Source organism: Furipterus horrens, unplaced genomic scaffold, assembly GCF_987537825.1.
Source record: "Furipterus horrens unplaced genomic scaffold, mFurHor1.1.pri manual_scaffold_3, whole genome shotgun sequence".
Taxonomy (NCBI): Eukaryota; Metazoa; Chordata; class Mammalia; order Chiroptera; family Furipteridae; genus Furipterus; species Furipterus horrens.
The window spans coordinates 35,580,818-35,605,730 of NW_028327173.1; the positions used below are offsets into that span (position 1 = coordinate 35,580,818).

Genomic DNA, 24,913 nt, shown 5'->3' on the forward strand with positions numbered 1-24,913 from the left:
TGTTCAACAGACACTTTACATTAGTTTCATAATTCCTAAACTGCATAAGAATGAGGTGGTTTTATTTCTAGCTTTAGAGTTAGAGAAACTGAGTTTTAGAGAAGCTAAGTATCCACAGTTAGTGTGTTATTGCCCAGCTCTGCTAGATCAGTAGGCCTTGAAGGGTGGCCCCAACCCAGCAGGATCAGCATCACCTGGGAACTTGTTGGAAACACAGAATCTCCAGCCTGGCCCAAGACTTGCTGATTCAGAAACTCTGGGAATGGGCCCTCTTTAGTGTTTCTGATGCACTTCAATGTTTGAGAACCATTGGTCTGCATCTAGTGGTCTCATACGCATGTCATTCTAGTTCACTCTCCTAACAATCTTATACATTAGATGGATTTACTCCCAATTTATATGAGAATGAGACACAGAGGAATATTTATGTGGTTAGTTCTTCATAAAATAATCCTTCATTTTCAAAGGAGTTTACTGAACATATCATTTAAGCAGTATGTTCTCCAAAATAATTTAAAGTATGAAATTTGTTTGCAAATTTTTTTGGATATACTTTTGAAGCAATGCAAGTTTCATAGGACAAAGTACAACATTTTTAAACACTAAAAGATGTTTAAATTAAAAAAATCTTCAGGAACTGTGTCTTCATGGAAGCCATTTCTTATTGGTCTGGTAGCTGACCTTTTCGAGTCAGTCCATTAGACCTCACTCATTTATTAAAATGTAGAGTTACTACAAATCAGCCCAGTGGTGAAGGAAAGTGTTTAATTCAGAAAAGTTATATTGATCAAGTATATTAGGACAGATTTGCCCCTACTGCATTAACATCAGTCAACTCAGCATGGCACATCCGCATCATTAATCATTTAGAAGAATAGACAGTACATCACTAGGCTAACCCATGGTTGCTGGCTTGTGTCTTCTGCTTCAGAAACAACAATTTCAGCCCTGGCTGGGTGGCTCAATTGGTTGGAACGTCATTCCATACACCAAAAGGTTGCAGGTTTGATTCGCTGTCAGGGCACATATCTATAGATTATGGATTTGATCCCCAGTTAGGGTGTGTGCGGTAGGCAAACCAATTGATGTTTCTCTCTCACATTGATGTTTTTCTCTCTCTCTCAATCAAAAACATCCTCTTGTGAGGAGTTAAAAGAAAAAAAAACCATTTCAGCATTATTAGTAAAAAGATTCCATTATCTTCTGTTAAGTATTGACTTAAAAAAATTTCCCTCTGCAGTTTTGTATTTTTTATTTGTACATGATAACTTCTCTTCAAATAGAAGCAAAATAACCATTAAGACTTCATGAAAGGGAAGTATAATCAGCTATAACTAATTCTCTAATTAGATGTTATCATCTCAGTAGGTGTTAAGTGGGGAAATACCACTGAATTTATATATTAGGGGTTTGTTGTAGGAGGATTGGATCTCACTGCTATACCTTCCTTCTTCCTAATTTGCTTTCTGTTCAAGATTATCCCTGAATATTTAAAATTATAGTTTTCCCAAGTTTAACCAGGTGTAGACTGTGAATAGTTAGTATTAGAATGGATATTTGGTTTTATGTTTTAATAATTTGTTTTTATCCTACCATTCCCTTCTCCATAATTTCTAAGTAGTAAAATTAGTGCCTGCTCACTGTAGAAATTTGGGAAAATATAGAGTAGTATAAATAAATACTAATTACCCATATCCTGCAACCCGAAGGTAGTTATTAGTAACATGCCTGTGGGTTTCTTTCTGATCCTTCAGTTGTTTGTGTATGTGTATTTTTTTTTTAATTGAGTCATTTTGTGTAAATAAAGTTTCCATATTTTCAACTTAAAATATTGTCATGAATATTTCCTCATAACACTAAATGTTCTAAGTTCTAAGACTTTTAATAGTTACATAATATTCCATTTGATGAGTTGTTATATTTAACCATTCATCTGTATTATACAGGATTTTTTTCCCTATTTTGAATAATACTGTGCTGAAATCTTTGTACATAAATCATTAGCCAAATCTCTGTTTACCTTAGGATAGATAGATTCATAAAAAATAATTTGTCAGAACAAGACATGTTTTTAATATTCCTGAAACAATCCTTCCCAGTTGCTTTCAAGAGAGATTATCAATTAATTTTGACTTTGCTTCACACTACTCCTAGGCACTTAGTATTATAATTTTAAAAGAATAACCCTGGCTGCTGTGGCTCAGAGGACTGAGCACCAGCCTGCGAACCAGGGGGTCGCCAGTTCGATTCCCAGTCAGGGCACATGCCTGGGTTGCGGGCCAGGTCTTCAGCTGGGGGCACACAGGAGGCAACCACACACTGATCTATCTCTCCCTCCCTTCCTCTCTCTCTAAAAATAAATAAATTTTAAAAATTTAAATAAAAGAATGCCAATTCAATGCCCTTCCCCTCAAAAATGTATTTAATGTGTTTATTTCTTGTTTGATGACTTGTTCATTTCTTTGTCTATTTTTGTTATCGGTGGTGTGCTCATCTTTTAAAAAATTTATCCTTTTTGAAAAGGAATAGGAAATAGTTTTAGACTCATTCATTTACCCTACCATTTGAGAAATTGCTAGTATATATTGTTAGGTACTATTTTTACCCACTTTGGAAACACATTGCTTGATAGGTGTTAGCGTAAAGAGTAAATTAAGATATATAAAGAAAAGTATTTTCTTAATTTAGTATATAATGTGACCCTGAAAATATGCATGGAGGTAGACTGTGTGCCTTTTAGACATAATATTTGTCCATAAGATGTATTCATACGTTTTATTATTTTCTTTCAAAAATGAATATATAGACAATGACTGACATCTTACCAACCAAAGTCTGAGTGTCCCATTGATGATAAAGGTGTACTGTTTTCAGCATGTCTAATTATTTCTCAACTATATTATGTTTATAAGATTTGCGTTTATTGTCACTTCTATTGGCACTTTACTTTTTCTACCAATCAAAAGAACAATATAATAGAATGCAAAATATATTAAAATATATTCATGATCACTGCTTCTCAAGTGAAGATGGAGATGCTACAAAAGCTAAATTATTGCCTGGCGTGATTTATACCATGTATTTAATGGTGCAAAATGTCTATTGGTTGTCTGATATAAAAAAATCCAATGTTTACTCTGAGGAGTCATTGTTAAGTAGAGGTTATATATAAAAGTTGAATAGGCAAGTACTGCTTATGTAAAATGTAATCTTGTAAGTAGTCCCTTTCTATATCGCGGTTCACTTATTGCGACCTCACTGTGTCAAGAGATTTTTTAAAATATATTTAATTATTTATCGCGGATTTTTCGCTATATCGCAGGATTTTGCGGTACTGTATACGTATGTTGTTAAAGTTACTAGGCTTAAGAGTGTGGAATATGTTTAAGAACATAAGTAGTGTTTTATAAAAGTGTGGAAAAGGTTAACAAGGGAGTGGGAAAGGTTAATAAGGGACTGGGAACAGTTTATAAGTGTGTGGGAAGTGTTTATAAAGCCTTAAAATATATATAAATACTAAAATAAATTTAAGGTTCCTACTTCGTGGATTTTTACCTATCGCGGGGGGTTCCAGAACATAATACCCATGATAAGTGAGTGAATACTGTATCTCAAGAAATTTTGGGGACTCAAAACTAACTTGAGGACAATTAAGCATTAAATTGTATGCCTTGTAATTATAATGGGAGTTCAGGGAAGGGAATAATAACAATAGATTTTCCATGGTTTTCAAACTTTTAATAAAATCATTTTACATATGAAAGCTTATTTAGAAGCCCAAAGCTGAGAAAGAAAAAAATATAATCGATTTGGTTGAAGTCAGAGGGCACTTTGAGAAAATACCAGTATTCAACTTATTTCATCCTTTTCCTTTTCTTTCCTTTTCTTTTCTTTTCTTTTCTTTTCTTTTCTTTTCTTTTCCTTGCCTTCCCTTTCCCCTTCCCCTATCCATCCCCTCCCATCCTCTTCTGTTCATTTCCTTTCCCATCCCCTTCCCTTCCCCTTCCCTTTCCCCTTCACTTCTCTTCTTTCCCTTCCCTTCCCTTTCTTCCTCTCATCCATTCTTATTGCCAATAAATATTCAAGTGCTTATTGTATACCAGGTATTAGACTAGTTTCTGAGTAAAAAGTTGTGAGCAAAGCAAAATGTCTGTCCTCAAGGATCTCACATTTTGAAAATCATTATTCTAGAGTAGTCTTCCTGGTTCCTCAGTTTCAGGTAGGGTTCTCTTGAATTAAACTGTATCTTCTTGTAATGCCTTGATTGCACTCCCTCTTATTTTTACTTTTAGACAGCTAACTAGCTGGTGAATTCTCCAAGAAAATGCCCACTTCCGCCAAGATCAGCTTTGTCATTTCAACCTCCATCATTAACTCTGCATGCAGTCTATGGATATTTATTCTCATGATCATGATGCTTTACAGTGTACTCTACATGTATATATCATTGGTCCAGTATATAAATCCAAGTTGTTTCATCATAGCATTTTCTTAATATTAAATTTGGAGACCCTTAAGATATTTTGATTAATACCCTGAATTAAAATTCAGATAAACTATAAAGCAGCTGCATCTTTGCTGTGTTGCTGGCTTTAATGAGGATACCTGCTTTGGCTAACTACCTAGCAGGAGGAATCAGGGGATGATATAAAAGGGAATTGAGCTGAACCCTTGCTTATGGCTGATTTAACTCAAGTAGGGATAGGTGTCAATGGGATTTTTTTTTTTTTATCTTGGAGGGGATGATTGGGTATCTTTCTGAAGAAGGTGATTATATTCTAGAAGTGAGTGGTGAATAAAAGAAGGAAGTAGAGTGGAGAAGAGGAAGCAAACACTTATAAAGGGTGCAGTTAGTGTCGTGTTAGGCACTGTAATCCTCATATGTACCCAGCATGTCTTTTGAGATAGGCATTTTTATTTTCATTTTATAGATAAGGAAATTGAGGCTTGGAGGAGCTTTTAAGTCAAGGTAGCATGTGTTTGAATGCAAGCCTGGATGCAAACCCATGCTGTTTTCATTGCACAGTGCTACTTGTTCACACCTTTCGTCCCTTGTTATCCTTAGCCACACTGACTTCTGTTTTCACTGTGTCTTAGCCCCTTTGCAGTTCTAGCTTCACTGCTGTTTTCTAAACAGCACCACATGCTTCCTATTCTGATAGGAGTTAATGTTTTCATGCTGTCATATAGTTTGGTTGTCAGAGCTTTTCCTGTGCTCAATGTATCCAAATTGTTAGGTGTCACTTGGCAGAGGCCAAGCTGAAGCAAGGGAACTGAGACATTGATCAGAAGAGACCGGTGTGAACCATAGCCTGTAGCATGAGGTGAGCAGTCTGTCACCAAGCGTGAGGGAGGCTTGGAAGACTGGCCCAGCAATGTTCCCTGTATGGACTTAAAGGACAGGGAGTCAAATACTGTTGACCTGTACCCTATTTAATTTTATTCCTGTTCTGACTACAGAGTTCTTTTAATATGTCAATAAGGGAGCATACCTAAGTTGTTGAGGAAAACAAGCCAACATATCTTCTCAATTTTATTCCTCCTTTTCAGAGGAAGTACTGTCTACCTGAGAAGCCTAAATGTGGAGCAGGGTGTCACCAGTAAATAAAATGAGGTTGGCAATACTGACCTCTAGTATTATTGTAAGATTAGAGAAAATGCATATAAATATTCAACATGATGCCTGGCAAATAGCAGGGCTCAGAAAATAGTAACTGACTTTTATTTGTACAAGGTAGACTCTGATTTTTTAATGAAAAGACTGTGAGTATAGAAAATAACTATTTGAAGTATGTATATAAATTGATGCTTGGCCATTTTCTCTGGAACTTTTGAGCCATCTTGCAGAACTTTGGAATGTGAACCAAATTAAGTCCTTTCCTTTTGGCTGTCTACACTTTTAGGGTTAATGATATAAATCAAGGTCATGCCATAAGTATTGATTCATGGTGGATAGAGGGAAGCAAATCTGAGTTATAGGTTATCTGGAAAGAAATCATTTTTTTCTAGCTTTATTATAGACATTAGAACTAAACTAACATTCTAATATTTTTTAGTATGATTTATCATTAAGAATTTTTGTTAATATTATATACACATTGTATTTGGTGAATTGGTTTAAGCATAGTGCTTTGGTATAAATTATTAGAAATAGGACTTGAGTCCTAAATTGTAGGGAGGGCTGAATCAATGATATTTCACTTTATCTAGATTGCATTTTACAAGATAGAGTTAAAACTTGTGGGATGTACTGAGGTTATGTCTGAATTTATATTACAGTCTTGCTCTGGAAATATATGCTTTCCTAAAAAAAGAGGAATATATTATATTAAGAGCTTACAGCTAAATATAGAGAAGGAAGGAAGTAGCTTATTGCTGTCTCTCTGCCCTGAGCAGAAATTCTTGGAGAGCTACTGGGGTCAAAGATTCAGGCCTTCAGAAAGGTTATTCACTAGGAATATTGTAAGATTATTATGCAGAAGTGCCTTTACTGTATTTTATACCCTGAAGATATATTTGCACACCTTTCTTTAAGTCTGAAGGGCTTCTCTACTCTCAGTATGTAAGGAATAATATTTATTTTCAGAAACTCAATATTTTATTTAAAGTAACATAAATAGATCATTATAGTTTCCTGTTAATATGACTCTGTCATGTTGGACCACACCTATTTTAGCCTTGTTTGCCTTGGAGGTGGACAAAAGAATTAAGTAGCAACTTTTCTTATAGATGTAGTTTAGTTGACTTGCTTTAGTTTTATTCCCAAATTTTCTAACATGTTTTTATTTTCTTCTCTATTTTCTTTCATTGACTAATTCAAAAGTAGGGTGATTCTGTAATGTCATTCTTCCTTTCTGAATAACCCTTAACCTTGGTAATCAGTGAAACTATTTTTGAAGTTTTATGTTTCTCCTCATGAACTGAGATGTGGCTTCAGCTTCTTGAAATTACCGTATTTTTCGCACTATAAGACACACCTGACCATAAGACATACCTAGGTTTAGAGGAGGAAAACAAGAAAAAAAATAATTCTGAACCAAATGGTGTACTAAAATATTTAATAAAATATAACAATAATATTTCAACCATGTAAAGTGAACAGCAGTCAACAGCAGTATTAAGAATCATCATCACTGTCATTAACAAATGAGGAGAAACTTTAAGGTTCAAGTACTCTTCTAGTTTTCTGGGAACCCCAAGAACTCATCATCGATAGTGTTAGAATTTATGAAGCTCAGTTGCTCACAGTCACCGATATCACCTTCTTTACTCTCTTCATACTGACCAGACGCCCTGAGATTCAGCAGTAAAGTGGGACATTTAAGCATCCCCAGGGGTTTCGTGTGGGCCCACTGCTTCCTCTTCTAAGAGCTCTCGCCACCACTGACAGGTCAGATAATACACATCACGATCTGTGACGCAATACATGCTTTATAAGACGCACAGACATTTCCCCCCCATCCCCACTTTGGGGGTGGTGGTGCATCTTATGGACTAAAAAATACGGTACCTTATTCTCTTCCTCTCTCCCTTCCCTTCCACAGCATACATTAAAGATGTGTTCTACTTGTTGGCTTCTCCTGGAGAAGGGAGTGTTTTCTAGCAACATTTATTTGAGTACTGTTAATAACATCAGTAAAACTTTTGATAATAAGATTCTTCAGGAGGTCAGTTTTGCCAGATTTCAGAGTTGAATCTGAGTATCTTTAAACCCCAAGAAAATTTCAACCCACCAATTTCAGCCTATTTTTCCTGTATCCTCTATGTTATGGAATAGCACTTCTCCTTACCCAATTTATCTAATTTGAAGCTGTCGCTCTCCTTACATCTGCATCCCTTACATTGCCTCTATATCAAATGATTCACAATCTCCATTAAATTCTGTCTTCTCTTTATCCCACTAAGTCAGTTTTTAACTTCCTTCTCTCCCTTTTCAAGTCTCTGTTCTGCCAAATTGCCCTTTTTATTTATGTCTGGGTGAGTTCTCAAAAACCATCCTATTCCTAATACTTTCTCTACCCTCTGTCGGTATTGTAAGTCTTAAAGATTGAAAACTCAAATCTTAATTTTTCTTAAATTCAAGTTTAAGGAATAGTGGCCTCTTTACTAAAACCTGGAGTTAAAGTAGTTAGGAAACATCTTCTCCAGAAACTAAAATTATTAGTATATATATATTTACATATAAATTTGGTGAGGATTTTCATTGTTTGGAAATAAGTTGATTTACAAGCATGTGATTGTAGAATGAATTGAAAAGACCCATCAATCTATACCTGATTTTTGTTGACTGCTTTGACTGAATCAAAGATATGAGGTGTCCAATACAGTGCTGACTGTCCAGGGGAAGCACAGTATTGCTTCAGATAGTCAAAGCAGAAGTTGTGGGGGAGAAACTTTTGTAATATTTGCTCATGTTTTATTTGACAGTTTGGAGACTTGAGATAAAACTATTCGTAAAGATTGAGAGAGTCAATAATGGCAGCTTTAAGGGATACTAAGAAAAAATGATTTCTTTGGAAATCCAACTTATTTTTGGATTCCAAATATTAAAATGGGACCATACACTGAATAATGAAATCAGTGGATTATTATCCCTCATTCAACAAATATTTATTGAGCACTTGTTTGCCTGGGATGATTTCTAGGGACTTGGGATAAATCAATAAATAAAACAAAGATCCCTACCTTTGTGGAGCTTACATTCTAATGGCAGGAGACAGACCATAAATTTAAAAATGTGTTTGTGTGTGTGTGTGTGTGTGTGTGTGTGTGATGGGATAAGTACAATGGAAAAATGAAAAAGTAGAGCAACAAGTTATGAGGAATTGAGAATGCTTGCTTCGTTGGGGGATCAGGTTTTAGTATTTGCTGGTCAGGAGATCTGAGAAGGCATCATTTACAAAGATGACAGATTATCATTTGTCTGGTAATTATGAGTTTCAGTTAGTTGCTAAGAACATGTCAGACTTTGAGAATTAAGCTATGCTTCAGATCTCAGGGAATGCACAGTTGAGCAACGGAAGGAAAAAACGTAAGCAAATGAGCATTATAGTGTTACAGATGCATTGATAGAAGCCTATACAAAATGTAATAAAGTACATAGATCATTCTTTAATCTGATCTCACCACTGTTCTAATTATGATAAGCAGTTTATTTAAACGATAGTTCTTAAACCTGAATATCAAAACATTGGTTTAGAACACCTTAGATTTAGAGTCATGTGAATTGGTTTTGCTCTTGTCACACCCCTTTATTACCGTCTTTAAAAACCACCCTCTGAGCGTCCAACCTGTCCAAACTGGTTACAAATTACAGTGTACGGCACTTTGAACCACCTAATTATCTAAGTGGAATGTTTTTATTCAGCATCCTTCATTTACCCACTCACAAATATATAATGAATGCCTATAAAACATGCAAGGTGCTTTGCTAAGTGCTAGATATACAACAATGAATAAGACCAAGAAGCTAATGATTTCTAGGAGCTGCTTGCCATTCTAGTAGAGAAGGCAATCAATAAGTAATCAAATAAGATGTCGCATATAATATATAACAGTGATTCTGAAACTTTATTTAGTGTCAGGATCCCTTTACAAACTCACTGAGGACTCCAAAGAGCTTTTGTTTACGTGGGTTTTATCTACTGATATTTACCAGGTTAGAAATTCAGACCGAGGGAATTAAAAATTATTCACTTAAAAATATCAGTAACAAACCCATTATACTAATAAAAGCTTGTGAGAAAATAACCAATTTCCCAAATAAACAAAAAAATTAGAAGAATGACATCTTTTTACATTTTTGTAACTATTTTTAATGTCTGGTTTAATAGAAGATAGCTGGGTTCTCATATCTGTTTCTGCATTCAATCCTTTGTGATACGTTGTTTTGATTGAAGTATATGAAGAAAATATAGTTTCATACAGATATATAGTTACAAAAAGGAGTATTTTAATAGCCGTTTCAGATAATTGGGGTTATTATTCTTTTGATACTTCACCTGAACTCAAGAAATGATAGTTTCTAAGAGGTTAGTTGCAGTGTGGAATCTGAAACTATAGCAGTGAAATTTATATATGAAAATACTCTATTACATTAAATTCCATGGTCTGTCTGGCACTTTGAATGGATCTTTGGTGCCATTGCCTCTTTTCTTCCTAAGATGCCAGCAGTTTTGCCACCATTGCTCTTGCACCATCAGTGCTGATGTCAGCACAGTGAAAAAACACAGAATATGTCTTAGTATTATCATAAAATAATTTTGCCCTAAGGGCCCCTTGACCTCACTGCTCCCCAGTGTTGCATATCTTATTTCACCAGATTTTCACATGAGACCTTTGAGGTAGTTGGTAATATTAACCCCTTCTGAAATTTGTGGATACACTTCAGAGGTGTTAAGTACTATCCTCCTGAGGTTACAGAAAAATAGTGTAACTGGGACTGGAACCCAAGTTTTCGGACTAGAGTTTTTGGCTCTTGTTCTTTCTATTTCATACTGTCTCCAAAGTGTGGAAAGGCATATCATATTGTTATCTCATAAGAAGGACTTTGTCTAGCAAGAAGGGCATGGGATGAAGCTTATGAACAGGTCTACGGTCGCTTGAAGCCTTGACATTCCATTTATTTTTGTTGCTTTCTAGGTACAATGTCACTGCAAAATACTAGTGTTATTTAGCTTCCATGTCTTTGTGTATTTTTCAGCATTCTTCTTGTGATTGATTTCTAGTTTCATAGCATTGTGGTCAGAGAAGATGCTTGATATGATTTCAGCCTTCTTAAATTTATTGAGACTTGTTTTGTGCCCTAACATGTGGTCTGTCCTAGAAAACGTTCCATGCGCACTTGAAAAGTATGTATGTTCTGCTTTTGGGGGGGATGAAATGCTCTGAAGATATTAATTAAGTCAATTTGATATAGTGTGTAAATGTTTAAAGTTTCTGTCTCCTTGTTGATTTTCTGTCTGGAAGACCTATTCATTTAAGTCAATGGGGTGTTAAAACTGTATTTCTGTTGTTCTCTCCCTTTATATCCATCAAGGTTTGCTTTACACATTTAGGTGCTCCTATGTTGGGTGTATAAAGGTTTACTAGGGTTATATTCTCTTCTTGGATTGTTCCCTTTATCAATATGTAGTGTCCTTCTTTGTCTCTTACTATAGCCTTGGTTTTAAAGTCTATTTTGTCAGATACAAGTATTGCTTCCCCAGCTTTTGTTTCCTTTCCATTTGCGTGAAATATCTTTTTCCATCCTTTTCCTTTTAGTCTGTGTGTATCTTTCAGGCTGATGTGGGTCTCTTAGAGACAGCATATGTATGGGTCTTGCTTGCTTATCCATTCAGCCACCCTCTGTCTTTTGGTTGGAGCATTTAAGCCATTTACATTTAAAGTGATTATTGATAGAAACATGCTTATTGCTACTTTGTTTTTAAACTATTTTCCTCCTTTTTCTTCTTCTTCTCCCCCTCCCCCTCCCCTACCACCTCTTTCTCCTTCTTCTTGTTTGCCCTTTAACATTTGTTCTAGTACTAGTTTGGTGTTAACAGACTCTTTCAGCTTTTTCTTTTCTGGGAAGCTCTTTATTTCTCTTTCAATTTTAAAAGATAGCCTTGCTGGGTAAAGTAGCCTTGGTTGTATTGTAGGTCCTTGCTTTTCATCACTTTAAATATTTCATGCCACTCGCTCCTGACCTGAAATATTTCTGTTGAGAAATCAGACACAGTCTAATTGGTGCTCCCTCGTTAGTAACCACCTGCTTTTTTCTTGCAGCTTTCAGGATTCTCTCCTTGTCTTTAAGCTTTGCCATTTTAATAATGATGTATTTTGGTGTAGGCCTCTTTGGGTCCATCCTGTTTGGGACTTTCTGCACTTCCTAGACTTGTGTGGCTTTTTCTTTTACCAGACTAGTGAAGTTTTTGGTCATTATTGCAAAATACTGAACTTTCTCTTTCTATAGTCTGGAAAATAAGAATATTGATAATACCTATCTTACGTATTGGTTCTGCGGATTTAATTAGTTAATACATGTTAAGTGTTTAGACATATGTATCAGACCATGCTGACACAAAATAAGTGCTTAATAGAGTTAGCTTCTATTACTTACACAGGTAGAGACATGATTCGGGCATTTCAGCTGAGGGAACACCTTGAGCAAAAGTTGGGAGCTTGAGTCATGTGAGCAATAAGTATAATGTAACTGAAATTTAGTGGTTCATGGAGGAGTATATTGGGAATTAAGATAGGAAAGGTAGATTTGGACCCTGATTATTGCTGGACTAGATTTATAAACTGTTGCTTAAAGTTGTGCCCCTAATGCATAAAACAGTGATTAGTATATGACACATATTTATATGCTACCTGAATATTGAAATACTTAAATAAATTTAAGGAAGGACAAAGCAGATCCTCTTATCCTTAGCAACATGTGTGAATAAGATGACATTTTACCATAGCCTGGAAGGATGAACAGGCTTCTAATAAGCAGATACTAGATGCTATTAGAATATGTGAAGATTACCCCCTACTAAACAGTGTACTACCCAAACAAGTGATTGTACTTTTCAAGAGACTAAATTTCTTCCTCATCCTTGCCCATATCTCCAACCCAATATCTGACGTGAATTTAGGCTCCGTAGATTTTGAGCAGTTACTCAGCATTTAATCTTAGTAAATATTGTTTTTGCGTAATGTTTTTATTTCACAATAACTTTCAGAGAAAAGGAGGCTTTCCTAATTATAGAGGCTAGTTTTCTTTACTTCAGTTACAAAACTGGCAAATAACCATTTCCTTTCACAAACAGGCAGTTGTTTATCCATAGTTGCTCTATGTCTTAGAGGAGAAGAAAATATAAGAGAAAAGATTCTTAAGCAGCGGATCAGGAATGGCAAGGTATCTACTTCAAATGTGTGTAATATATGGAATATGAATAGAATCCTGAAAGTGTAAGTATTTTACTTACTGGATGGATATTGTTTTCCCTTTTGTGCACTTTATATTGTTTCCATGTAAACCAGCAATCTTTAGAAATTAGAATTTACTGGTAATCCCTTCCCTACTCATTTTCTCTGGCTAATCATTTATTAGATTTTCTTTTTTTTAGGATTTTATTTATTTTTAGAGGGGAAAGGAGGAAGAAAGAGGGAGAGAAACAGTAATCAGTGGTCTCTCTCACATCCGCACCTGGGGACCTGGCCCACAACCCAGGCATGTGTCCTGACTAGGAATCGAACCAGCAACCTTTTGGTCCGTAGGCCAGTGATCAGTCCCCTGAGCTACATCAGCCAGGGCTAGATTATTAACAGAACTTGTTTTCTCCTAAGGCTGTGTGGGGTAATAATGTGTTTATATTTTAGTATATGTCAGGCACTGTGGTAGATATTGTAGAGGTTAATTGTCTTATTTAAACCCTAAGATCTAGGTACTATTATCATCCCCGTAGGTAATAAAGGCCTTATATTATAGATGAGGAAAATATATCTCAGAGAATTTAAGTAAAATGCTCAAGGTATGACTGAAAAAGGACAAAACTAGGCATCAGAGCCAACCTTCTTAGTCTTTATCCTAAACTGCTTAAGAGATACTGAAAAGCAATAGCTTTGTGGGGCATTGGAGTGACTTAGAGAAGTGTTTTCCACACTGTAGATAGCACTTCATTATGGATTGTGAACCCTATTTGGTGGACCAAGATCAGCATTTTTACAAAAGTGAAATACAACAGAAAGGAAATATCAATGTGTATGGCATGTAGTAAAAGCAAACATTGTTTTGTGAAACTAATGCTCCAATTTTCTATGTATATGCACACATATATGTGTATATGTATTTGTGAACTCTGTCATGTTGCAAATTGTATTTATTGTGAGTCACACCCAAACAAAATTTGGAACTTACTGGCTCAAAGAATGGAAGGAGATTGAAAATATAATGATGAGGCAAGGTAGGTGCCAGAGATAAGAATTCTAGAGATAAGTTGAATGTATAAACATAAAAAGGAGGAAGAGTTAACTTGTCCTTATGTATATAGCGAACATAATGTACTATTTACAAGTTGTTTTAACTAATTAAGTTGGACCATTTTAGCAGGGATTTATTCAAAAGTTTAATTTTACTTTTAGAGAGCTACCTCAGCAGTTGGTTTGTAAATTGTATATCATTACGGTATTCTTATTTCTCATGTGAACAAATAATTTATTATGATTGAATAAATAACCATACACTTCATTGGTACTTCATATACACAAAGATATTTCCCTAGTAGATCCAGTAGGGTAGAGGTTTGTTTACTGGCTCGTGGGAGAATAGGAGAAGGTGAGCTAGCTTAGTCAGGATAATAGAATATTGATTTTTCAGCTGAAAGGGACAATTTAGTCAAAGCCCCCAATTTATTTTTTAATTATTATAAATAACACATAACATTAAATTTACCAACGGAACCATTTTTAAGTTCAGTAATGTTAAGTATATTCACATTGTTGTGCAACAGTCTCTAGAAACTTTTTATCTTGTGACACTGAAGTTCTGTATCAGTTAAACACTACTTCCCTCTATCCCTTCTCCCTAGCCTTTTGAGATGACATTTCTTCTTACCATTTCTATGGTTTTGACTACTTTAGATACTTCATATGAGTAGAATGATACAGTGTTTGTCCTTTTGTGACTGGTTTATTTCCCTTAGTATAATGTCCTCAAGGTTCATCCATGTTGTAGTATATGTCAGAATTTCCTTATTTTTAAATGCTGCCCAATATTCCATTGTATGTACATGCCACATTTTCTTTATTCATTCATCTGTCAATATACATTTGGGTTCATCCACCTTCGATTATTGTGAATAATGCTGCAATGAGCATGGGTGTGCCACTATTTGAGATTCTGCTTTGAATTTCTTTGGATACACTGTATAACCAGAAGTAAGATTGCTGGGTTGAATGAGAAACAGCTATACTCTTTCCATAATGGTTGTAGCATTTTACATTCCCACCAAAAGGGCACAAGGATTCCAACTTCTCTATATCCTTGCTAACACCTACTATTTCTGTTCTTTTGGTGGTGACCATCCTCATGGGTGAAAGGTGATACCTCATTGTGTGTTTGTTTTATATTTCCCTAATGATTAGTGATGTTGAGATCCTTTCATCAGCTCACTGGTCACTTGTCTGTCTTTGCCACATATCTGTTAACTCCTTTGCCTTTTTTTTAAATCAGGTTTTTGTTGTTGTTGCTGCGCGTTAGAAGTTCCTTATACAGTATATTCTAGATATTAACCTCTTATCAGATAGATGACTTGCAATATTTTCTCCCATTCCATAGGTTGCCTTTTCTCTCTATTGATTGTTTCCTTTGATACACAGAAATTTTTAAGTTTGTTGTAGTTCCATTTGTCTATTTTTAAAAGTTCTGTTGCCTGTGCTTTTGGTGTCATATCCAAGAAATACTTGCCAAGTCCAATGTTGTGAAGCCTTCCCCCTATGTTTTCTTCTAGGAGTTTAATAGTTTTAGGTCTGACATTTAAGTCTTCCATCCATTTTGAGTTCATTTTTGTATATGGCATAAAGTAAGGGCCCATCTTCATTCTTTTGAATGTGTGTACATCCAGTTTTCCCAGCAACATTTGTTGAAGAGACAGTCTTTTCCCCATTGTGTGGTCTTGGCACCCTTGTTTTTTTATTTGTATTGTTTGGCCATAATTATAAGGGTTTATTTATGGCCTCCCTGTTTTGTTCCTTTGGTCTATATATACCTATCTTTGTGCCAGCAAGCCTCCAATATGAACGGGTTAAAATGAGTATTTAGATGGTCTTAGTGACTTGCTAAGGTCAAGACTAGAAAAAAGTAGCGAAACATGGGCTGTATTTTCTATTTAGTCCTATATTCTCATATGTAATTTGTCATGCATTTGCCTTTGCTTATTCTGTCCTCTTTACCTTAAATGCCTCCCTGTCAGTGACCCCCTCTCCTTCGCTTTTTTTCTCCCTCCCTCTCCCCACACACATCACACCCACACTCAAACCTTCGACTCTTAATTTCTACTCACTTTTTAAAACCCAACTCTAATCTCCTTGCTCCATAAGCCTTCCCCAAATTCATCTCCACAAACACACTTCCTTGGGATAGGTTTTTGAACTTTTATGCTTACACTGATTTCCTTTCTGGTAGTACCAGTCATTCTATATAGTAGCAGTTGTCAGTTTACATATGTTTCTGTCTATCACTTGCTTGTAAGCTTCATAAAGACAGGGACTGGCTGTTATTTGAACTTATATCCCCAGTTTCTACACAATACTTGGTATGCAGTAATTATGCAATAAATGAGTGGATGCCTGAACGGATGGGTGGGTTGGTGGATGGATGGACGGATGGATGGATGGGAGAATGGAAGGGTGGGTCGATATATCTAGTACTGTGTTAAACTGTATGATTATTTTCAGTAACTTAAAATTTAATAATAGATATATATAAAAATTTATTATATATTTATAATAAAATACAAACATGTGAAAAGTATAAACAACAGTGTGGGGGAAGTATAAGATTTCATTTTTATAGGTAGTAAGTAAATACTTGATCAAAGAATAATTGGGTGAAGTATTGACATTTAAAAGTCCTCTAGGAGTTCAAAGGAGAGAGAGATTACAGCTTTTGAACTAGTAAGGTAAGGCTTCCTTGAGGAGAACTAGGACTTCTTCTGAGACATGTGGGGTTTTGATAGATGGGAAGGAGGGTTGAGTCAGTGTTGCAGTTCGAGGGGGGAAAGTATGCCATGAACAGGAAGATAATTCATTTGGAGTGCTTAGAGGTCAATGTGAAGATGGTTTGGTTCATGTAAAAGAGTCATGAAATAGAAGATGTGGCGGAGTTTTACTGTTCAGGAAGTTAGGTGAATTCTACAGGATATGGGAGAATGTTGAGGTTTTTGATGGAAACAGCATTCCAAGGGAGGTATACAGGCCGTTTTGGATATAGCAGGATCTAGTGCTTGTACTATATTTGTGGTGCTATTTTGTTTATAGGCATGAGACTGTATGAGTGCTTGAACCAGCATGTTGTCCGTAGGAATTGAAAGAAAGACTGAAGAGAGGGACTAACCATATCAAGGAAGAATCTGGTGAACATGGTACCATTCAAGTGTTATATTAGTATTAACTTACTTAAAATCTACAATCATATTATGAGGTAGGTAATATTACTGTCCTCATTTTAGAAATTAGGACACCTGAGGCTTTAGAAAGGTTAAGTAACTTGTTGAAAGACATATGGTTAATAAATAACAAGGCTCACAGCTGAACCTGGGCATTCTGGCTCTAGAGTCCATATTCTTTTTCTTTTAATTTTATCCTTAACTACAGTTAACATTCCATATTATTTTATATTAATTTCAGGTGTGCAGCATAGTGATTAGACAGTTATATAATTTACAAAGTACCACCTGGCACCAAGTACCCACCTGGCACCATACATAGTTATTAGAATATTATTGACTATATTCCCTATGCTGTACTTTACATCCCCATGACTATTTTCTAACTACCAATTTGTACTTCTCAGTCCCTGCCCCTTTTCTGCCTACCCTGCCAATCCCCCTCCTCCCTGGCAACCATCAGTTTGTACTCTGCATCCATGAGTCTGTTTCTGTTTTGCTTGTTCATTTATTTTGTTCTCTAGATCCCACATATGTGTGAAATCGTATATTATTTGTCTTCCTCTATCTGTAGAGTCCATATTTTTTTTATATTGATTTGAGAGAGACAGACAGACATTGACATTGGTTTGTTCCAATTATTGATGCATTCATTGATTGATTCTTGTATGTGCCCTGACTGGGGATTGAATTTGCAACCTTAGCATGTTGGGATGCCACTCTCACCAACTGAGCTACCTGGCTAGAGCTATAGAGTTCATATTATTTAACTCTATATGTCACAGTGACTTATCATGACATTCTCTAAATGGTGTCTTTTGATGGACCAAAATTCTTAACTTGAATGTAATGATAGTTAAATTTATCAGTCATTTTTTTTATAATTAGTAGTTTCATACCCTATTTAAGAAGCTTTTTTTTCCTCCTTGCCCAGTGTGGCTCAGTTGGTTGGGCATCATCCTGCAAAGCAAAAGGTCACTGGTTCGATTCCTGGTCAGGGTACATTCCTAGGTTGCAGATTCAGTTCCTGATTGGGGTATGTACTAGAGGCAACTGACCGATGTTTCTCTCTCTCTTTTTTCCTCCCTTTTATCCTCTCTCTAAAAATAAATAAATACGATTTTTTCTTTAAAGAAGTTTTTTTTTCCTTCTATGCCAAAGTTATGATGATATTCTCTTGTTTTACCTCTGGAAGCTTTATTGTTTTTAAGTATACTTTTTAAAAATTTGAAACAATATTATACTTACAGAAAAGTTAAAATAAGTATAGTACAGAGAACTCCCCACAGAATTGTTTCATTTTTAGTAAATTGCTAATTGTACATTCTGTAATCCCTGAGTGCTTTATTATATATTTCCTGCAAACAAAGAAATTTTCCTGTATACACACTATACAGCCATTTAAATCAGTTAACATTGATCCATTAATACCAACCAATCCTGACTCTGTTCAAGTTTTGCCAGTTGTCCCAATAATGTCCTTTGTAGCAAGAGGATCTGATTCAGAATCACATTCTGCATTTAGTTCTGTCTCTTTAGTCTCCTTTAATCTGGAACAGTTCCTTGGTCTTTCCTTGACTTTTATGACCTTGTCACTTTTAAAAGATTATAGAATAATTATTTTGTAGAATGTCCCTCAATTTGTTTTCTTCTGATGTTTCTTTATGATATGATTTAATTGCATTATCTTTGGCTGGAAAATCACCAAAATGATTGTGTTCTTATCACAGGATTTCAATTTGTCCTATTATGCCATTTACTTTGACCACCTGATTAAGACAGTATCTACCAGACTTTTGTTGTTAAATATTTCCCTTTTCCTTTATTAATTAATATTTTGTAGGGAGGTATTTTGAAGCTATGCTAATATCTCATTCCTTATCAAACCTTCAATATGTATATCATATAGTAACTCATGGTTTTCCTGTTTTACTCAGTGGATTAAAATTATTTACTATCATTATTTACATTGATGCTCAAATTGTCCTTGAATATTTGGCCAGTAGAATTCCCTTTAAGCTGACTTCTATCTTTTTTGGACATGTCCCTATCATTTTCTGAGTATTTCCTTCCTTGTTTTTTGGCTCTCACACATGCAAAATATGGTTCAGGCTTATTTTCTACCTTCCCTATCTTTGTTTTGGAATCAACAATTTTCCCAAGGAACCCTGGTTCCTTTTAAGGGGGAATGGTATTTGGAACTCAACACCTGGTGCTAGATGTACTTACCCCTGTTGGGATTCATAGTGTTCAGGACCTCTCAGAGCTAAGAAATATTTAGATATTATCTATGTGTGTTTGTGTACACACGTATGTAACCATGCCCATATTTCTGTATGTATTTATTTACATTATATATTGAAAACCATTAATTCATACTAATAATCTTCAATTCTAATTGGTAATACCCCAGAAGTCATTTTGGTTTTCTATCACCATATTTATAACTATTCACTTAGTTTTACCGTATACTTATGATTTTTTTTGTTCTATATTCATTCCTGCTTTTACCACCTTCCCTCAGACGTTATTATTTCTTATGCATGAAGAATACCTTTTAAATTGTTCTTTGCATGTCTACTGGTAACAAATTCTGTTTTTATTGGTCTGAAAATGACTTTATCTTAATTCCTGAAGGGTATTTTTCATTGAATTCTAGATTGGAAATTATTTCCTTCAACCATTAAATGTAGTACTCTATTAATAGTCTTCTGGTTCCCATTGTTTCTTTTGAGACTTTAGCTTAACAATTTAATTGTTTCTTTGAAAGTAATATGTGTCTCCACCCAACACCTTACTGCCCCCACCCCCACCCTATTCCTAGCTATTTTTAAGCTTTTTCCGTATATTCAGTTTACAGTAATTTTTGCTGTAAACCAAATATCCTTACTGGAATTCTTAGGGTTTCTGAAATCAATGGCTTAATGTCTTTAATCTGTTTTGAAAAATTCTCAGCCAAAAAGTGCTGCTTTTCCATTTTTTCTTTTGTCTCTGTCTGGTATTCCAATTACATTGATGATACACCCTCTCACTCTGTGTTGCTTACCTTTTCTTCTATATTTTCTGTCCTTTTAACTCATTCTTTTTTCTGATGAGTTTCTTCTGATCTTTATTTGATCTAATCTTCTGTCAGACTCATCATTGTTCTTAATTTTGCTTACTATGTTTTTCAACTTTAGAATTTATATTTAATTATTTTTTAAATCTATATTATTTATAATTGAAAAATGTTTAAATAAAAATCTATCATTTATATGGGTTCTAAGTCTGTCAAAGTTGATATTTTTTTATTGAATGTAATAAGTAGTTACTTTTAAAGCACGGGATTGTTTGTTCAAATATCTGGAACACCGTTGATCTGTCTCTCTTGTCTTGATTTTCATTTATTTGTAGTTTTGTCTTATTGTATCCTTGGTTATCTTTGCTTATGTACTAGACATTGTATTTGAAAATTGTTTATAAAAATAATTTAGCAGTTAAGATTCTACCTTTTGACAGAAAAGATTTTCATTTGCTTTTGCTAGCTAGGTGCCTGGGTCACTAACTGCCTGGGGCTGTTTTAATCCATTTTAGGCATCCTGACTTTTCTGGGCCACTCAGATGAAAGAGCAATTGTTTTAATTTTTATTCTTAATCCCAAAGTTCAGCGTTTTGAGATCTCAATCAAAACATGACCTGTTTACCAAATGCCACACAGTTGATGGCCTATTGTCTCCAACTTTTGGCCTTATAAGGCATTTTATTTTTATTTTTAAATAGACTTTAATTGTAGAGCAGTTCTAGGTTCACAGAAATATTCAGTTAGAAAGTACATAGTATTTTCATATACCCCCTGCCCACACATATTGACAAGGCTTTTAAGTACATTGCTCAGTGTATAATTCCTCTCCTGAAATTTACAATACCTCTCTGAGAAAAGTGGCCCTAAACACCAGGCTTATCTTCTAGATGTTTGACTTCTAGATTTAGCCCTGTTAATTGTTTAGTACCTTGTTGTTTTCTGATAGCTTCAACCAGTTGTTTTTAAATAACAATCCAGCTTTTCTAGTTGTTCTCTGTGGAAAGGTAACTTCCCTATTATTGAACACAGTTATTCCCTTTCTTATATATTGCTGTAAGTAGATTTCATATTTGGAAAGGATAGAAGGGTGAACCTATTAAGAAAATGGCACAACTAAAAACATTCTCTATTAGCACCATGGTTTAAAATTTTTACTTTCGATATATAGAGCTATATTCTAGAAATTAAGGTTTTAATTTTTATAATCTTTTATCCCAGCTCGTGATGCTGATGAGCGAGAGAAGTGGATCCATGCCTTAGAAGAAACAATTCTTCGACATACTCTTCAGTTGCAAGTAAGAGCCTTTACATGGTTTCTGGATAGTTCATCAGTTTGGGGGTTTTTTTGGTCTTGTTTTCTGTTTTTTTAAATAACTGTGATCTGATGTAATGAAAATTTTTAATTTTTGAGTTGCTTATTCTTACCATTACAATGTTATATAGTAAAGTTATAGTAAAATACTGACTTTTGTCTAGAAACAAGACAGTGAAAGACAATGTTGAAAGTGAAATGCTGTGTTAAAATGTGCCAGATTCCTTTTTTAAATTTAGTGTCTATACTTGGTTATTGATATAACCAAATTATATATAATGCATTGACAACAGATAAGTGCTGAGAAGTTGACCTACATTTTTTGTTGAAGGATTTGGCAATTACTGTATGTGTTGGGTAGTACTCTGAAATGAAAGAAAAAACCCAAACTGGTAAAGAAAAAAGCAAATCTGGCTTAGGTGTGGTTTGAGGTAGGCACTTAAACAATGTCTTTAGGACCCAGATCTCCCATCTCCATTTCTCAGTTTCAGGTCTTCTGGGTTGGCTTCATTTTTAGTTAAGTTCTCCCTTTTTGGTAGATAAGATGGTTGCAGCACTTTCAGCCACCCCTTGTTGGAACTCCATCCAAGTCCATTATTTTTCTTTCTAGATGTGATAGGATTAATAGCATTAGTGCTGATCACCTTAGCTTCAGTTATTTTCCTGACCAATCACAGATTCAGTCGTATGCTCTACTTCGGGGCCTGAGCTGTTATCTGCTTCACCGGAAACACATTGCTGATAAGGTGAAAGATGCTCCCCTCTCCCCCTAGCTCAAGTAAAGTTAGAATAATGACAAAAGATGCTGAGTGACAAAAACACTAAATGTCTACTCTGCCATACTGAAGATAGTTTTCTGTGTTTATTCTCCAATGAAAGAGCTTTTATTGTGGCATATAGAGGATTTTGTTTTGATTTACAGGATTGAATTATAGAAAACTGATGTTTTATAACCCTTTCTCTCTACTTATCTTTGTCCTGTATCAGGAATTGGCTTGAATAGATGAGGTAGTATAAGGCAGGGGTCGCCAACCTCCCTCCTCCCTGTCCATGGATGCCACCTGAATTACCACTAGAGCTCTGCCTCCTATCTCCCACCCACCCCCACCCCACCCCAGTCGGTGGAAAAATTGTCTTCCACGAAACCGGTCCCTCGTGCCAAAATGGTTGGGGACCGCTGGTATAGGGCATCCTATAATATGGTGAGCTCCCCATCACTTGAAAGTGTTCAAATAGAGGTTTAAAAAACATTATTTGAGGACGTGGTTATTAAGAGATGAAAAAATGAATATGAGCTAAATTAGATCTATAAATTACTGTATGAGCCAATGCTTTTTTAAAGCAACTTCATAATTTCTGTAGGTTTCTTTTTAAATTAGGTAGTTTAATAAATGACTGTAGCATCATTTCAGCACATTTGTATTTTTAGTAAGAATAAGTGGTTTTTGTTGTTTTTTAAAATTTTTTAAATTTTTAGTTACAGTTGACATTCAATGTTATATGAAAAGTGATTTAAGGAAAAAAAATTGGAACTATTGTAACAACATAATCAATAAAATATACTTAAAAAAAAGAATCCTGTTAGACGAAATATGGCAGATGAGATTCCCTCCACAGTTGGCTAGATGGATAGTTTAATCTCTGCTTGCTCTTCTTCTTTTTTTTAAAGATTTTATTTATTTACTTTTAGAGAGAAGGGAAGGGAGGGAAAAGGAGAGGGAAACATCAATGTGAGGGAGAAGCTTGGATTGGTTGCCTCTTATATGCCCCCAACTGGGGACCAAACCCACAACCCAGGCATGTGCCCTGACCAGGAATTGAACTGGAAACCTTTTGCTTTGTGGGATGATGCCTAACCAACTGAGCCACACTGGGCAGGGGTCAGCTTACTCTTCCTGACATTTCTGCCGCCAGACCCGTACTTAACCTACTAGAGTGCTGCTGCTTACTTGTTTTCCTCTGAACACATCCAGTCTCCACATTCTTGCGTGTGATGTTCTGTCTCCCTGAAATGGCATCTGCCTCCACTCTGCTTTGGCATACTGCTCCTTTTCTTCAAAGCCCAGTTCAGGGCTAACCTCTTCTGTGGAGCTCCCCACTCCCGTTACTGACCCATTCCCCAAATTCAAAGCAATATGCCACACTCACTGCACACATCACCAAGTCTTTTTCTTTGTCTTTTAAAGTCCAATATGTATAACTCTTACCTTCCCACTTAGGATGCAGATTCCTGAAGGTGAGGTACCTAATCTGATTCAATTTTGGAATTTACAGTATGAGCTTTTGCTAAGACGATAGCTTGCGTGTCTTTGGGAATAACAGAAAGAAAGAGATAACTTTGAGAAGTCTTATACTCTGATAGTTTTCATATTTTAAAATACATGCGATACATAAGAGTTCTTTATATATTTTTTCTAAAGTTAATGCATGCAGAGGATAGGACATTTAGAAATCTGTAATTAAATGTTAATTTGACAAAAAGGTAAAGATTCTCTTCCTACAGTTAGTGAAGTGTGGTGAAGAAAGAACCTGGCTTTGGTGCTAGCTCTTGACATTGAATTTATTCTGAGTTCCAGTGTCCTCATCTATAAAATGAGGAGAATAAAAGTACCTACTTTATAAGGTTGTTTTGACTATTAAAGGAGTTAAATGCAAATTTGTTGAAATAATGCCTAGCTGACATAAGAAATCAACAAATGTTAGTTGCCGTTACTAATAAAACAACTGCTCTCAACCGTTCCCCCTCCCAGAACTTGGCGTTCTAAAGAGGGCTCAATAACGGTTGGTTAAAGGAAATAATGAAGGAATTTAGGAACAAACAGATGATATATAGTTGTTTATTGAGTACTTTGAGAGGTGTAACATATTCAGGCACTGTGGAGTAGGCATTCACATAGCTTTCTTGCAAATGCGTGTGAAAGAGGGTACAGTATTCCCTCGCTTATAGTGGGTATTACATTCTGGACTCCCTCCCCCCCCCCCCCCGCGATAGGTGAAAATCCGCGAAGTAGGAACCTTACATTTATTTTAGTATTTATATATATTTTAAGGCTTTATAAACGCTTCCCACACACTTATAAACTGTTCCCAGTTCCTTCTTAACCTTTCCCACTCCCTTATTAACCTTTTCCACGCTTTATAAACACTACTTATGTTCTTAAACATATTCTGTACTCTTAAACCTATGTAACTTTAACAACATACATATATAGTACTGCAAAATCCCGCGATATAGCGAAAAATCTGCGATAAATAAATATAATATTTTTAAAAATCCTGTGATACAGTGAGGCTGCGATAAGTGAACCGCGATATAGAGAGGGACTACTGTATTTACATTTCTTCTTTTTTTCATTGCGTTTCATCTCAGTGTTAACCATTAAACATACTGCTTTGGCCTTGTCA

The 24,913-nt window shown here is 35.3% G+C and overlaps 1 protein-coding gene across 5 annotated transcripts in view; it reads left to right on the top strand.

Annotated features, from left to right (window-relative positions):
• Window positions 1-24,913, top strand: part of OSBPL9 (oxysterol binding protein like 9) — a 130,963-nt gene that overhangs the window by 37,579 nt on the left and 68,471 nt on the right. For all 5 annotated transcript variants that reach the window (XM_090269444.1, XM_090269447.1, XM_090269449.1 and 2 more), the window contains one exon: window positions 21,415-21,491. In XM_090269444.1, the coding sequence (XP_090125570.1) occupies window positions 21,415-21,491 (77 nt within the window). The remainder of the gene's footprint in view (window positions 1-21,414; window positions 21,492-24,913) is intronic.